The 16,791-nt window shown below is 39.4% G+C and overlaps 1 protein-coding gene across 1 annotated transcript; it reads right to left on the bottom strand.

Moving 5' to 3' along the window:
* Positions 1-4,601: 4,601 nt before the first annotated feature.
* fgf5 (fibroblast growth factor 5) lies at positions 4,602-15,130 on the bottom strand. Its single transcript, XM_063490062.1, has 3 exons — positions 14,920-15,130; positions 11,674-11,777; positions 4,602-4,973 (listed from the first exon to the last, which is right to left on the bottom strand). Exons 1-3 carry the CDS (start codon positions 15,128-15,130, stop codon positions 4,602-4,604), a joined length of 687 nt encoding a protein of 228 aa, XP_063346132.1.
* Positions 15,131-16,791: the final 1,661 nt, after the last annotated feature.

The raw sequence follows: 16,791 nt of genomic DNA, 5'->3' as shown, positions 1-16,791 counted from the left end.
GACCTATATGCACGTATGCACACAGACAAATAAGACAAAAGGCAGCGGAGGCACAGTGGGTTAGTGAGCAAAGCAGGAGAGCTTTAACAACCTTCAAGATTAGCTTTGTCACGCAAGCTGCTTCTCATTTCTGAGGTCATAGAGTGTTTTCTTACTTAGAAATAAACCCTATTTAATTATTAACACTATTTTAAATAATAAATGTGAAACTTCTGTTGTTCTTATTCTATGATGTACAGTTATTTTTTCTACACTCATTTTACTTGATTTGGTGAGCTTGATAAAATACACTCACCAAGTGCTTTATTTTTAGAAGCATCAAAGTAATACTTAGTAGAACTTTTTTTGCTCAAAAACAAGTTTCAGTTCCTGATGTCATGGATTCATCAAAGTGTTGGCAGGAAGACATGATCAGCAATATTAAAGAGCAGGCCATAAGCTGTGGCATTTAAGCCATAATTTGAATCATGGCAACCAAAGTGTACAGAATCAACCTTTTGGGGCCTCTATAAGTAGTTTCCATCTTCATAACAACTGTATTTGGGATATTCTTTTTATAACTCACCCATGTTGATACTCCAAGTTTTACATAAATCCTGCCTTGAACTTGGAGAAGGCATTTGCCTGCATCTAGGGTGTCCTGTGGGGGCTGCAGCTCATGTGTATTGGGTATTGGGCAGTTGGGCTGCTTGGTGACTATAGTCGTAGTGAGAGATTAGTTTGCATTTCCAGCAATAAGTCAAACTGATTGTCACTGATTTCGTTGAACCTTTTTCTGGATAGAGGTGGTGGAAGGTGTTGGGTTTGGTGGTCTCAGAATCTCATCTCCGCTACATGCAGATGAGATAATTCTGCTGCTTTTATTAAATGACTGCCTCTAACTACTAAAGGGGCAGCTGGGATGAGAAATAGCAGCTCCAAGTCTGAGGCCATGGTTCTCAGGTGGAAAAGGGTGGAGTGCCCATTCCAAAGGTTGGGAGTGAGTTACAGCTCCAAATGCAGAGCATGAATGGATGGATGGTTTTTAAGGGCAGTAGCTCACAAATAATATAGCTTGCTGTGTACAGATGGCCCAAAATGTATCTTAAGTGTTTGATGTGAATCCTAATTTTGAAATAAAAATCTGTGTTTTGTTACTTTACCCACAAAGCTGTAACTGTAGATGCTGGCTAGAACACAACAGGCATTTTTCAGATTTTGATTAAAGATTTGAAATAAAATTCATAATAACCATGTTATACAGTATGGACAGCATCATGATCTTTAGACTTTAGCACTGTGCCTGACCTTTGGCCTCATACCTCTTCATAGAAGACAGCAAGATTTGAGAAAAATTATCTTTTAGTGATAGAGTGGCACAAAATGTGAATGAGGTCAAATGTTGGATCATTAGAGTGGGAGGAGGGATCCCACTGGTGTTCATATCTGAAAGGACAGGAAGATTGTTGGTAAGTAATCAGTGCTCAGGCCTGTTTTAGACTAAAGTAAAATCTGTCATGACCTCAGAGGATTTGGAGAACGTCAGCCAGCACAGACCTGTCAGCACACACACACACCTGTCTTTCATTAGTCAGCCACAGACTTTTGCTGTGACAGATTGGTGACCTCATTAGGACTTTAGTGAAATATACTACACTCCCATATTTTACACAGATACCTAACTTTAACACACAAATTAGATAGAGCCTTCTCTCCGAACCTTCAAATCAGCATGTTTAACCACTTTCTGCATTTTCCCACTTAATGCAATTAAAAAACATATACATGTTGATATATATTTTTAATGGTATTATTACATAAAACTTTTTGTCGTACATACATTTTTATGAAAAAAAAAATCTGGTAGAAAAAATATTGCTCTGGGATGCGATCACACAACGCAGTGGCAACACAGAGCATTGTAACAAGACACACAGCATCAAGAAAACTACAGATTGCCATCTGCATAAATACAGTGTTGAAAATGCTTCATTCATTTGCTACATGCTTTTCATAAGAAATATCAGTTGTACAGCTGAACATCAACAGAAACACTGGCTAACACTTGGCTACAATGGCTTTATTCCACTGTAATAACCGGTGTAATAACTTTAACATGTGAAGCTACATATTTTCTACTTCTCCTCTATGATCATGTTCATATTCTGTTGCCATGTTCACCAACAATGTGTGTTCAATTGTAATTGGTAAAATTGAGAATGGATGTAGTTCAGGACGCAAAATGACAATTTGGTAATGCTTACGATTACAACAATATAATACAGCACATTTAAATTATTATACAGCTCTGATGGGTGTAAGTGTGAATTTGACACTGACCTGATCATGTTTTGAAGATACAGTAAACAGTCTCACAGCAGTGCCTAAAATAATATATAGAATTCTGTTTATGGACACAAATTTCATCCTATTTTCTCCCCTACTTAAATACAGTTTGTTTATTTATCAACCTTAACTCATATCTGGGTAAATGTAGTTTTTTTAGGTGTAACAGCCAAAAAAGTCTCTGTTTGGTGGCAGGAGTGTTGAATGTGATTTCTTTGGTTTGGTGTATGAAATTAAACTACTTCATGGTTTGGGTTATAATAAAACAGCTGCCGCTTTTTTAAAAGCACGCTTTTCTTGGTTGCCTCCGAGGTGTCTCACACATTAAAAATATATTACTGTAGGCTTAAAACTTTCCTACAATTGAAATACGTTAGTTTGAAGTTTTGCAAACCAAAAAACCTCCATGTACGCAAACAAATAGAATTTTTTTTTCTTTCTGTGAGACAGGGTGGCTTCATAACCTAAGATGAGAAAATCTTATATGTCCCTACAAAAAGTGCAAACTAAATGTAGAGTGATCAGATACGCGTTCAAAACGTTTGCACTCACTGCTGTGTGCTCAAATAGTTTCGTCATAGATTAATATGCATTTTTTGCCAATGGAGTAAATTCATGACACTGATTTCAACGAGTGTTTTATAAAATGTGCAGCAGTCTCCAATAAGTCAAACAGTTACATTAAAGACAATATTTGATTTATAAAACAAACTGAGACATTCTGCGTTCCTCGCCACCAAGCTTTTCTTTTTTCCCCTGAGATGTCCCGGTGCTCCTATGAGGTCATTGCCATCTGATACACCTACAGCTTGAACCTTCCTCTACACAAGCGGCAGCTCTTTCTTGGCATCTTTATCCCTGTGGTGACGGCGGTGTGCGCTCCTCCTGGGTGGAATGCTGGGAGGTCGTGACTCTGGATTTTTTGGGGGGACAGCCGGTTGCTAAAATGATAGTTTTGATGGACAGTTTTCTCCATGATCCCTCACAGCTGTCCAAGAAAAAGGAGGAGCCTCCAGAGAGCCAGTCCACGTTTTCTTGCTCATTATCACAAATCTGGTGTTCCTAAAAAGTTGGCCGGTGTGTATGTTCAGGCTGAATCACTTTGAGTGAGAGACATTGTTATATCTCAAAAAGTGGCTTGAAAATACAGATTACATCAAAAAGTGATCACAGCATGTGTGATTTAACTAACAAGAAAATATTCATGACCTCATTATTTTTTAGTGTTTAAAGCTGAAATCCATTATCTGCTTTATATTTTTGTCACATTCATGAATTAGATGTGTCACCTCCCTGCTAATTTTAGACATAATACAAAACGTTGCATTTTCAGATCTGACTTTGAGATACGTTTTTTGGCCTAATGAAATTGTACACAACATAATTTCATAAAATAATTGCAAAATTTAAATGATTTTCCTCTGAAATGACATGTTTTATTAGAAAAAAAAATAGAAGGCCCCCATACAAAGAATTTATGACTGAAAAGTCACAATGGTGTTTCGCCAGCTTCATTTGATCATCATTTTATTTATCATTTGACAAAACAAAACAAAATAACTATGTAGTCCTCACTCGAGTCATAATCAATCATAGCACTTTGTCAAGCTGTGATACTGGCAGATCAGTTAGCAACCTCAGCTTTTCCTTTCACGTCACATCTGACTCAGTGAATCTCAGATCAGTTGTCATTGCTGTTCTGCGTGGAGGGTTCTTGGTACTGTCCTCCCTTACTTCTAGCTTTCCATATATGAACATAGAAAGATGAGGAGGCAGGCAACATTGCCTTATGCTTTCCACCTGGACACATGGATGGGTTGGCAGTCTAGAACAGAAGCACGTGACCAAAAATACATTACTGCAGACAGAAATAATCTCTTTTCCACCAGTGGTCCTGAACGAAATCGTTTTTGTTTAGCCAAACAAGAAAAGGAGTAGGGGTAGGGAGGGTAGTGTCATTACTGCAAGATTAAGAGCATCATTCTTATTCTAGCAAGACAGCAGAACAAACTGGAAGACTCTCTGTCAAATACTCCTCATCAAGAATATTTATAATGTTATGGATTTCAGCTTCATCGGTATGTACACGGATGACGACGTAAAATGTGACAGAGCATCGTTAACTCAAACACAGCAAAAAAAGAAAAGCTCAGCAGTTGTACCTGGCAGCCCTTTGAGGTTTTTCACACAGTTCATAGATACCTGGAATGCTTTGAATGTGATAAATAACCATTGTCAGTTTATGGGGTACGTCCATTTGTCCAATTTCTATAAACCTATCCAAACCTGTACTTGGGCCAGTACTTGACTTGCGTATGCCTCGGTGTGGTTCCTGCTTGGATGTTTGCCTTTGCCGCGGGTGGCTTTGGAGGTGGTGGGAGTGGGGTTTTCCTCCTCTCTTTGCTCCTGTCTGTGATGGTGAAGCCTTGCTCGCCCTTATCGTGCAGGCTGACCCTGGGCAAGAAGTGGGTAGAGACATGCTGGGATTTGACCCGGGGGCTGGAGCCCATTTTAGCTTTCCCCCTCTTATTAAGGGCCACAAACCACTCGCGACCTGTCCTGTGGTTCCTGTGGATTACTGAGGCATAAGTGTTGTAGCTGTTCTCCTGGAAACGTTCCCTGAACTTACAGTCATCCGTGAACTGTTCCTACAAAAGAAAGGAAATACAGGGTGTTAACAAATATTATTCCGTGTCATTTTCTTGTATTTTTTCTTGTATTCTGAATAATTGAACCTTGCTGTATTTGCAAACAGTCCCAAGTCATTTTCACACACATGATTCTTGATCTGTGCATATCCAAACATACAATGCAACCTAAACTTGTTTACCTTGTGAGCTGACACAGAAAAAGTCATTACTAAATCTTTTATCATTATTATTTTATTTTATTTTTTGCAAGAAGATCTCACTTTCACATCAGCACATAAACACAACTACTGTGAAAAGCTTCTGTGCTTTCTGTAACAAATTTCCTTTGCTGTGAGATCTTTGTCCTTTTCCTGCAAAACCGGAAATGCACACGTGAGGATTTACTGTTCACCTACCAAACTCTACCTTCAGGTCCACTTACAGAAACCTGAACTGAACCTGGACCTGCACACGCTACAAAAACAGCATGAATTTACATTTCTAATAAGACAGCTGGGTCATGCTTGTGGTGCAATAATTGCAACAGATGTGCAGAAGCATCAGATACTTCTTGATGCAGGGTTTAATAAGTCATCTACATGATTTCATTATCACAGTCACACCTTCACTGACAGCAGCAACGCCACAAAACTCAAAAAGCATCTGCTATTGAACTCATTCAGGAAGAACTTCAGAAATGAAGACATAGGCCAGTGTTTTTATGATCATTCTTCTTCTTACAATTTAATCAGTAGAGTTTTTGTATTTTTCTAAACTGTGTTGGATAAGATAGATTTTTCCTCCTGTTGAAACAAAAGTTTTTATCCCACCCAGGCTCTCAAACAGAGGATGACGAATGGGGCAGGTTTAAATCAGACTACTCATGTATGAATAATGCAGATAATATCAGCAAGTCTGCAAAGTAAAATCCTTAATGAATTATTACTAATAATCAAAATGATCCAAATATTATTCCCAAACACTGCTTAACATGCCTGCGATAGCTTGGTTATCCGAGAAGAACCATAAAGCTTAAAGTTTTCCAGATGGAGCTGACGCACGTAGTTGGACTGCATTAAAATTGTATTATTTGGGTCGCAGGTTTGATCAGACTTTGTCTACCAAAATATTAGAAAGAGATGTAAAAATGTAACACTGGCATGCAGCGCTGCATTCTGCACACGTGTCATGCGCAGAGATGCAGATATTCATTGAATGTTCCCGTTTTGTGCCTAAATATATCTCGGGTGGGAAACTTTGACATGTACCCAGGGATGCCGGCTTTCTTGCTGCAGCATGACTTCCTTGTATAACCTCCTGCCATTCTGAAATAAAACAAACTGTTCTGCTTTGCTGAAGAGTGCAGCATAGCAGAAAATGATGCCATTACAGCGTTCGGTAAACATGCCAGTCACAGGAGAGTGCACTGCGGCCGCAGCAGAACAGCGCAAACCTGTAAGTTATTCAAAGTGACCGACTGTTTCTTTTAGCTGTTGTTTTTAAAGGATGATTTTTTTTTTTTTAAAAAGTATAGAACTCCAGAGTCACAGCTATGGGTGGACTGAAATGAAATGCTACATTTGAGCAACTTACCCTCTCTGGAACCAGTCAGGGAATTAGACGTTGGAAACAAATTGACTGGAGCATGTATGAATGTACTCTCACACACACACACACACACATGCAGGCACGTATACACACATAAGCATGCATACCAGGAAGAAGATTTGGCCCGTGCTGCGTTTCATAGGATTTAATAGCTGCAGCCAGATTCCAGAGATCTCATTGTAAAAATCATAATGCTTGTACAGCTGTTTAACCTGGCTCTTACCCTGCAGGATTGGTTACAGTCTTTTAAAGGGTCCGTTCCCATGATCCTTGAGCTTCATTTTAAATAATATTTCATATATATATATATATATATATATATATATATATATATATATATCAAACGTCTTGTAGAGACTCGGTACAAAGGTAAGACATTAATAAGACATCCTAGATTTTTCCAACTAAATGCGCTGTGATTTTAAAATGATCCTTTACTGATATATAGTGAAACAAAGCATACAATGTAGTTCAGTTGATTTTTGAGAATACATTTGAAAAGGTATTTAAATAAAAACTGAAACCTAAGTGTCAAAGTGAGCTTTGGTGACTGTGGAGGCTGTTTGACTGCAACTGATTTCTTAACATTGTCATGGTCAAGAAACTAGTTTGTGTTGAAATGAACTTTGTGACATGGCGAATGATCCTGTGGGAAGCAGGCGTCAGAAGATGAGTACGCTGCTGTCATAAAGGATGGACGTGCTCAGGAACAATATTAATGTAGGCTGCGGCCTTTGAACATATTCATTTGATACCAAGTGTCCCAAGAAAATATCCACCATACCATTACATCACCACAAGCAGCCTGAACTGTTGATATAAGGCAGGACGGATCCATGCCGTCATGTTACATTCCAAATGTCACAGCAGAAACTGAGACTCATCAGACCAAGCAGCGTGGTCTCTCTCAGAGTTCAGTGTGCTGTGCATTCACAGATGTTCTTTGGTAGGTTTTCTTTTTTAACGAGTGGTTATCTGAGCTGCTGTTGCCTTCCTATCACTTGGAAGTCTTTCTATTCTCTTCCGATCTCTGGCATGAATTATTTTCTCTTTTTTTAGATAACTGACTTTGAGCTCTAGACATGGTTGTGTGGGATACTCTTAGTATTTCAGCACTTTCAGAAATACTCAACCAACAACATGAAGTTGTAACTTAACTCACCTTTCTTCTCTGAACCTGGTATATAACTTGACTGTACATCATACAGTTCCATTTATACAATCATTTGCATAAAAGGAGACCAGTTGTTACAAAGTAATACATTAGATTACTTTTTATTGTAACAAAGGATATAATGCATGAGTGTTTTAATTTAAATGATCAGTTATTTAGTTACTTAATAGCTTCCCTGTTCTGTTTGTTAGGAAACAAGAAAAAAGACAAATCCTGACATATTTGTAATGCTTCTGTTTCCCTCTGACTCACACACACGATCCTGCTGTTGTGTTAGTCAGGTTATCTGATCTGATGGCAGAGATGTCATCAAGGGCCTTAACACCTGGCATTATTTTGTGCCTCAGTGATGATAAGTGTCTGCTGAAGAACTCTACTTCACATTTTGAAGTGCAGGCTGAGCACAGCTCCTGGTGGTGAGGCCTTTCTTTAATTAATTATTTTATTTGTGACAAATTAAAGTGATTAGTGGTATTTTCTGCCACTACACAGGCTTGCTTTTAGCTATGTATGTGTGTATCACTCTCTCTTTTATCTATAACCCCTTACTCACTGTTTGTTTAACAAATGCTGGCGACCCTTTCACCTTTCAAAAGATTATGTTTGCGATAGCCTGCTGAGTAGGTCACGCAGAGCAATGTGCATCTGTCTCCTCGCCCATTATTCAGCGAATAAACTGCCACTGTGAAAACATCTAAACAGTAAATATGACAGACGATGCAACAGATACAGTTCAGCACGTCACCTGACACCCTGCCGCGAGGCCTGAGCCTTCCTGAGGCCCCCGAGGTTTTACATCCACCAAATCATCAAGGCAGTTAAATAGCACAGTGCAGCTGTAGTCACAGATTGGAGTTTAACTGTACAAATATTCCTCTGAAGGCAGAGCCGCTCTGGAGGCAAAAATACACTCCAAATGCAGGAAGCAACGAGACTATCAGAGTGCGAGGCATCTAACCAGCGAAGCTCTACTACAAAGAAAGAAAATATCAACTATATAAGCTGCAATGTGCACAAGAATATAAGCGTAAAAGCCTGAGATCATCCTGCAGAGGCAGCAAAGTGTTGAAATGTGGCAAGAAAAAATCTGAACTCCAACTATCAAGACAGATGTCACTGAAAGTTTCAGAGTTATTTTACAGATAATAATATGCTATATATAGAAAATGGATCTGAAAGTGAGGCCAATGTTGAAGTGGCTTAAACATGCATTCCTTCAACTAACCAGCAGGAGGCGACTCTCATTTGTATAGATGTCTATGGCTTCCTTGCTCTATAGTCTGAATAAAAGCTTTCCTGGGGAGTTCATAAGGTCAGTCACTACTTTCATGTCATAACAAATACATGAAATTTATCAGTATGACTCATGGTCCTCATTAGAGTTGAAAATGAGGCTAAAATAGGTAGAACTACATCGTTAGCCAATGATAGTGTACCTAGTGTAGTGTAAAATGTTTTGTGGTCACACTTGTGATCTATGAGGTTATAAAACATGAATGTAGCTTCCAGAGTGGAAAAGAAGCCAGTGCAAAGTGCATTAAACCAGAATTCTATGTTAAGGCCACCAGATTGAATTACCTACGGCTGCAGGAAGATTTCTGCTCCCGTAGTCGTCTATCGGATAAAGGATTTCTGATTTGACCTCTGTTAACACTTTTTCCTGATGGGTTTATTGGGTCAATCACTCTCCAAAATGCAGCTTTTGCTCAGAATTGAGGACCATCTGTGGCATATTTGACTTCACTTGTCAAGTGACGGTGAAAACACTCATCTCGAGGCCTCAAAATCAGAGATGGTATATCAAGAACACTTTTATAGGAGCCAATAAATAATCCTTGGAAACATTAAGGTGTGATGTTTGGTCCATAGAAACTAAAAAACACACAAAACCACCAACAGATTAGTATTACAGTGTCGGTGATCTCTGCATAGTATAAGCCACGCAGTTCATGGCATGGAGTTGTGGTACCAAGCAGAAAATCCCTGATCCAGTGATGATTGTAAGGTAAGGTTTATTTATTAAGCGCTTTTCGTAGACAGGCAGTCACAAGGCCCTGTACACAAAAGTTAAAATACAGAAAACATTAAGTAATGAAATAGAAAATATAAACAATGCAAATTCAAAACAATTCAAAAGTATTGATTAAGTCTTTAACTGCTTTTTAAAGGATTCCACAGAGTCAACCAAAAGCAGTTGTGGTGGTTCCACAGCCTTGGTGATTGTGTACTCCAGACTTCCAGAAGAACAAAAATAATTGCCTTCAGTTTGAGGCAATACCCAACAGCGCTATGTCACATTGTTTTCTCCTAATATCCAGCTGATGTAGTTTACATTTAAATCTTGTTTGTGAAGAACTGAGACCTCGAAAAAGTTTATTTCGGGGCTAATATAAGCTGGTTAACAAATCTCTGCTGGTGAATAGTACACAGTCACATGTGTATAATTTTAATAACAAGCTGTGGCTGAGAATCCACTTTGAGGGAAAACACTGCATCGCTTCCCACTGACATGGTTTCATGAAACAATGCCGGGAGCTGAGGGGCCATAAATCGCTCAGCGTGAGCACCGCCGCAGCTCACAGACGCTCCGGCTCTCTGATTGTTGCTTGTCCAGCTGATTGTTTACTCAGCATATTGATTTTCAGTTCATGGCTCACTCCTCTTTATACTATCAGACGTCCCAGACTGGAATTAATCTGCTCTTCACATTAGCACATGCTAATCGGGAGCTGCTTCTATGTCTGTGCGTGCCAAGACTCCCGCTGATGACTCGTCAGTGCGGCTGGTTGTTGGCTGTCCAGCCTGCTCACGGCGGCGAGGCCAAGCTGCTGTGGGTAGATTTGGGCTTACTGTGTGTTTGGGGGAATTTGAAAATCTTCAAAACTGTGCCTACAGATTACAGCAGTGTGCCATGACATGCTGATGTCAGATTTAGGGATTTTTGTTATGCAGCACAGATATAAAGCTGCACAAGCTAATAAATAAAACAAACAGAAAAGATTCTAGTGAAGAAATGCACCACGAGTCCAAACAATGTTTGATTCCAGCAGAAAGCAGCATCATATCAGCAGAAAATAACCGTTAATAAATTCTGGTGCTGAGTTTATATGTTTGCAGGAAGTCTCAGAGCACGACGAGTGGTCAACAAAGACAATACTTCAAGTTTTTAGGTCTTTGCAGGTATGTTTTTATAAGAAATTTGCCACTTTCATCCAGCTTCACACTTCTTGACAGACCCATTTCTAGCAGCAGCAGTCACCAGTGCACTACACTATATGCTACTGAGTGGCATATTCACTAACCAAACAAGGTGAGTGACTAACACTTGAGCATAATTACAAGTAGCAGGTATTTGTCTCCATATGTAGTTTGTTCTTAGAAAGCTAAAGCTAGCTATAGTAGTTAGCTAGTGCACTTATAAAGAATAATGGTACTTTCTGAATAATCGATCATATACTCAGATTTACAAGTTTAATACAGATCATTACCAAATGCTTTTACGCTCATTAGCATACCGAATGTCAGAAGCCAAATTTCCCACTTCTTTCTTGTGTTAGCATTTCATGTTTTATTGTCTGTATCCACATCTTGTCCTCATTTTTTTTTCATTTAGGTAGCTTATAAAGACTTTAGTAGTATAGCACCAACAGTCATGTCAATGCTCTATATATATTATAAGGTAAAGACCCTACAATAATAAAGTTGACATTTTGAGTTGATGAACATACAATATATAAGCATATATGACAGTGTAAACATTAGCAAAAGGCCCTGACCTTTATAAATCCAAACTGCACATAACTAATTAATCATATTAAAAGCCGCTTAATTGGGCAACAACATTCCAGTCAGCACTTGCTTTGTGCCCCTTCAAGTATCCACACACTGTATGTGCTGAGTGAATTTAATAGTGTAGGAACTGAGTGGGATACTTACAGTTGCGTGGAGCCGTCCTCTTTTATTCATGGCCAGGAATCTGTTACTGTAGACCCCTTTGATACCGATGACCCCTTGAGAAACCGCAAAGAGCTCCAGGACACCTAAGAGGACAAACAACATGATCTGATGATTGACTGGTGACAGGATGTATTTTTACTCATCTTGTGATTTTCTGTCTCTTGCTGCTCGTCCTCACTCCGAATAACAGACTTTGACATGATCTACTCTGCTGTCATGTCAGCGCTGTTATCCTGTTCAGCTGCACCTTTGAGACTTATCTCTTAGTGGGCTCTTTAGTAGGCTTCTTTAGATCGCTAGTGTTTGCATGAATAGAAAAAAGGGAACACGGAGCAGTAGTTCTATCTTTAATTATTCCAAATCTCTATGACGAAAGATTTTTATGGGCTGTTTTGGAGGAATCAGTTGTTATGAGTAAGAACCAAACTGAGGGATACTAGTGCATAAATATTTGGGGGCCACAGAAGAACACCTCCTGAGGCACAAACCTACACCATCGCCTCCTTCAGTGTTCATGGCATGTTTAATGGCTGAACACTGAAGGACCAAATACCAAAGTAGCTTCATACAAAAATAATAAGCAAAACCATTTTATTATTAATGAAAACATTTTATGCAAACGTAAAAGTGTACCGTTAAAGTGTTGCTATGGAGATGTGCAAAGTGTTTGTTATTTGCATCAAATACACCAGATGAACTTTTCTGAACAAATGCACGTGCCTAACTGGACGTGCCACTGAACTGGACCATGTTTGGAGGATTGTCAGTGATTTGTAGTGCAGCGAGCTAACTACATAAACAGACCATCCACAGTTATTCCTTTAGTTATGATTAGTAAATTAGTATATCTTGCTAACAAAGCTTGATATAGTTAATCCTATAATGCCCTTGGTATCATATTTGATAAATAAGTTTCTGAGACCTGTATCTCATCAACATGATCAGTGCTTGCCATAATTTCAAAATGTTATGGACAAAACTCTTTTTTGGTCTAAAATTAACATTGCTGTTAACAAAATGTTGCCAAAAACACTCAATTGATACAAATGTGATACAAAAAATATATAATAAAAATATATCATACACAGCATGATATAGCAAAAAAAGTGGATTTTGTTATAAGGGTTGATAAACATCTCAGTTCCAAAAAAAATCATAATTTTCTGGCTATTTTTTGATGGATTGGGTCTTACAGGGTTAAGTGATAGCACTCTGTGATAAGAATGTAACCCTATGAGTGTCATGTTGAACTAAACCTTACCTGTGCTGATGGCTTATGTGAGTATTTGAGCCATGAATAAACTTGGATAAATACACTTTTTTTCATTTAGAGGAACAACACACTGGCTCAGAGACTACTGCAGGTGAGAGTACTGACTGAATGCCATACGAAAAGTATAGAGAAAACCTAAGCTTAATATGATTTATGAGGGAAATATAAACAGCAAGACAGTGTGAATGCTACTGTGCTGATCTTTATGTCACTAAAATTTAAATCAAATTCTTTTTATGATAAAAAAAAAAAACTTTGAGAAAACTGTAAATTGTGGGGTGTGGGGCATAAATCCTTTTTTGCTTCTGAAGTGGTCAATGCCAGAAGAAGTCCCTGAACCACTGCAATAAACAAAAGATTAAATATAATGAACTGTGAAACTAACTCCCCAAAAATGCACACACACTGTTGGACCCACACAGAAATAAATCAATAAATAAAGAACCGCTGTCCTGAAGCAGAAAGGTCTCGCATCCAAACTCGAATGTGAGCATTTGAGTTGAATCTAAGAGTTGAATCTGATGCTGCGTGATGGTAAAAGAATCTTCATATTACAAATCCAAGACGCCCAGTCTCCTGCTAGTCTGCTGCCCTGTCATGCAGGCTTCAAAACCACATGGCTGAAATCCATGTAACCTGACAACTCTTCTAAAGGGGACCATGAAATGGAGGCACAAGTGCACTTTCACGGTGAGCTTTTGCTGTTTCGTCAACGGATGAGTGATGAAGGATCTGATGGTGCAGTAAAAGCTGAAAATCTGATTTATGGCTTTAGTTTTGTGGCCTAGCTGACACAGGACTTCATACAGGGAGGTGGGACTTTTTGCATTTTGAAACAGCTAAATTTAACAGTTCGTTTTCCCTTAAGGGTTTTTATTTAGATAAATGTTTACAGTCAAATTGCACATTACTTTGTGCTGTCACTTGGAAACTAGTGTTCATGGTCAACATCTACTTGAGTGTGAAGGAGTTTTTAGTGTGAACAGATAGCTTTCAAATTGCCAGGCATGCTCTAAAAGTCAGATTATTTAGTGAAACTGTGATGTTAGTCATCTGCCTTTAGAGGTGTAAATGAATTTGAAACAGGAAGAAATGGTTACACCCCAGACTTTTCAAGTCATAATTCAATTTTCCAAATCTATAGGGGGATTTTTTTTAGTCCGTCCCTTCAGAAACACACAGGTAGCTGTAAGATTCATACCCAACCTATACATTTAACTATATTACTCTGTGATTCCTGAATTCTGTTATGCATTTATCAGCAAGAACAAATATCAACTTTTAATTGTTTGATCTTTGTCATTTATGATCATTAATATTTCAGAATTTCAGCCCTAAACAATCCAGCGTGCAGGATGACGCTTAAGTCGAATATCTGCACTGCAAACATCAGCATTTGTTTGTGGTTCCAGAATCTCATTTCTCTTAAATCATCTGAAAATCAAATTCACTTTAATACTTTATTTGCGCGCTAGTCTGCAGCTCAAATCATTAACTTTGCAGTTACAACAAACAATAAACGTTTTAAAGGAAATCTTTTTTTTTTTTGTGCATATTGTCGCGTTGTTGCGATTATGTCAGTCGTGCTGAGTCGCAGTCCAATACATCCTGTTGCACCTGTTACTTCTACAAATAGTCTACCTGCCAACATCCCCGGAGAGACACAAACAAGGCTCGTCAAACAGATGCCTGCTCAGATATTTCACAGGCTCGGACAGCCTAAGTTTAGCAGCACGCTCCTTACCGTCTTTATGTGTAAATCATTGTTCAAACTTGCAGGGATGGCAGTCAAAATAGACATCGCTGCAGACAGAACGGGGATCAATTGGAACAAACACAGGATCCAAGTGCGCATTCTCAGCGGGACGCACCGGATTCATCCATGCCTCAGACCTTCATAAATTAGTAGTTAGGCTGCTTCGTGCACAGTGAGGCCGGACTGAATGACTTACTCAGCTGGTTGGGCTCATGGCTGCCGTTGACTCTACCGTCGGGATGAATCTGGAGATGGAAGCCGATGCCAACCCTACAGTAGAGTCTGCAAGTCCTGCGTCCCGAACGGATCCCCTCCTCCAGAAGTTGGCGCTCCAAAGAGACGTGCTGAGCTCCCGCAGCGGTGCAAATCAAGTGAGCGAAGGTCAGAAGGTAAAGAGGAACATTCATTCTTTCAAAAAGGAGACACCCGCGAGGCCACTTCTAGCATTTTGGTGTCGCTCCTGAGATCTGAGCACCAGAAACCATGCGCACGCACTGCATGCAGCGCTCCTAGGCATTACCCCGGCTGCAGTAGCTGGAGTGGTTCTGCTGGCACGGGGATATTTATAACGCCAATGATCTCACTTCTCGATGCATGCCTGAGCTCTAAAGGACGCTCTTTCATCCAGATTTTGTCGCCGAGATGCCACTCCTGCTCAGCACCGACCCACAGCAGCGGGGCGTGATGGAAACGCGACAGACACCGCACATTTTCCAAGCAATCGTCCGCGCCAGGACGCACTAAGCGCGGCATTTTACGCACAGGGAAACGACATGTTAATAGAGCGTGGACGCGATTAATTCGTACTTGAAGCGACGAGGACAAAATATTTCGCTGTGGGCGCTTCTTTCCATAAAAGAAACACCGGACGGCAACAATGAAACACCGCTCGCAGGAGTGAATTCAGAGAGGTTCGGGCTGAGATCCTCAGGTGGTACAGCAGGGTTTTAACACTGGCTCACCGGACACTCAGGCAGCCGTATTTATAGGCCTCAGTCCACCTTTTCATCTGATGCGTCCACACATTTGGTGAACAAGCGTCTGCCAAGCTGACTAATGTATTCTGAGCAGTGTACAGTGGCGGGAGAGACAATGCAATTATCTGTTTGTGGTGTGGATTAATGCAACAAAAAATAAATAAATAATATAAGGAAGAATATACGAGTAACATATTTATGTATAACATTTCTCCCTCCCTTCCACCTAAGTATGAGTTTTGCTACTTCAAAAGTCATATCCCCTTGAACCTGTTGAACGACCCTGTTAGGGTGGCTGTTTTTGCACCAGATGTCACCAGGAAAAGTGCCCAAACACTGAAAGCCCCAAATAAAAACATGCCCTATAACCAGTAACACAAAGATGCAAGATTACGTGATTCTGTACAGAACTGCATATTTATTTTTGTCAGGCTTTATCTTACTGGGTCAAGGTCAGTGAAAAAAGTTTGTTAGAAGATCACAGCTCCTGTGGACCTGAAATGACACAAGCGAACAGCTTCTGCAGAGATCACTGCCTTTTGCTTGATTTCCAGTCAGTGCCCGTTCTCACTGCTTACTACACTAGCTGTCATTCTGAGGATAAACATGATGTCAAACCTTAATCTGTAAACAATTAAATGTCTTTTTATGTTTTTCTTACTTATAAAATAGGCATTTTGACCCATCACAGAAAGAAAAGCATGGGTAAATTATAAAAGGATCAATCTGGATGCGTCAGCTTCAAAGTCTTCTTACTTTCTGGCTTTTTGTCAAGGGAACCTCCTTAATGTAACTGATAACAGCTATGCTTTTCTTACTATGTGTGTCTATGAAAATAAAATCAAAATAACGATAGGTGAGTGTAAAAATGTCTTAGATATAGTAATCTGTCATCTTGAAACTGATGCTTACCACAGTCTGAATGTTTGTCCTGTGACAGATGAATCTTCCTTTTTCTGGTTTTCTGATTTGTTACGTGTACATGACAAATAAAAACTTGACCAAAACACATCAGCCATCCCATTTAGTTTAACCTGGCAGGATTCAGTAGTTGCCCAGTAGAACTGCAAAAGTCAAATGTGTTTATTTAT

The sequence above is a fragment of the Pelmatolapia mariae genome, linkage group LG12, assembly GCF_036321145.2.
Source record: "Pelmatolapia mariae isolate MD_Pm_ZW linkage group LG12, Pm_UMD_F_2, whole genome shotgun sequence".
Taxonomy (NCBI): Eukaryota; Metazoa; Chordata; class Actinopteri; order Cichliformes; family Cichlidae; genus Pelmatolapia; species Pelmatolapia mariae.
Note: the sequence above shows the minus strand (reverse complement) of the source record. Positions and strands in the feature narration are given on the sequence as shown.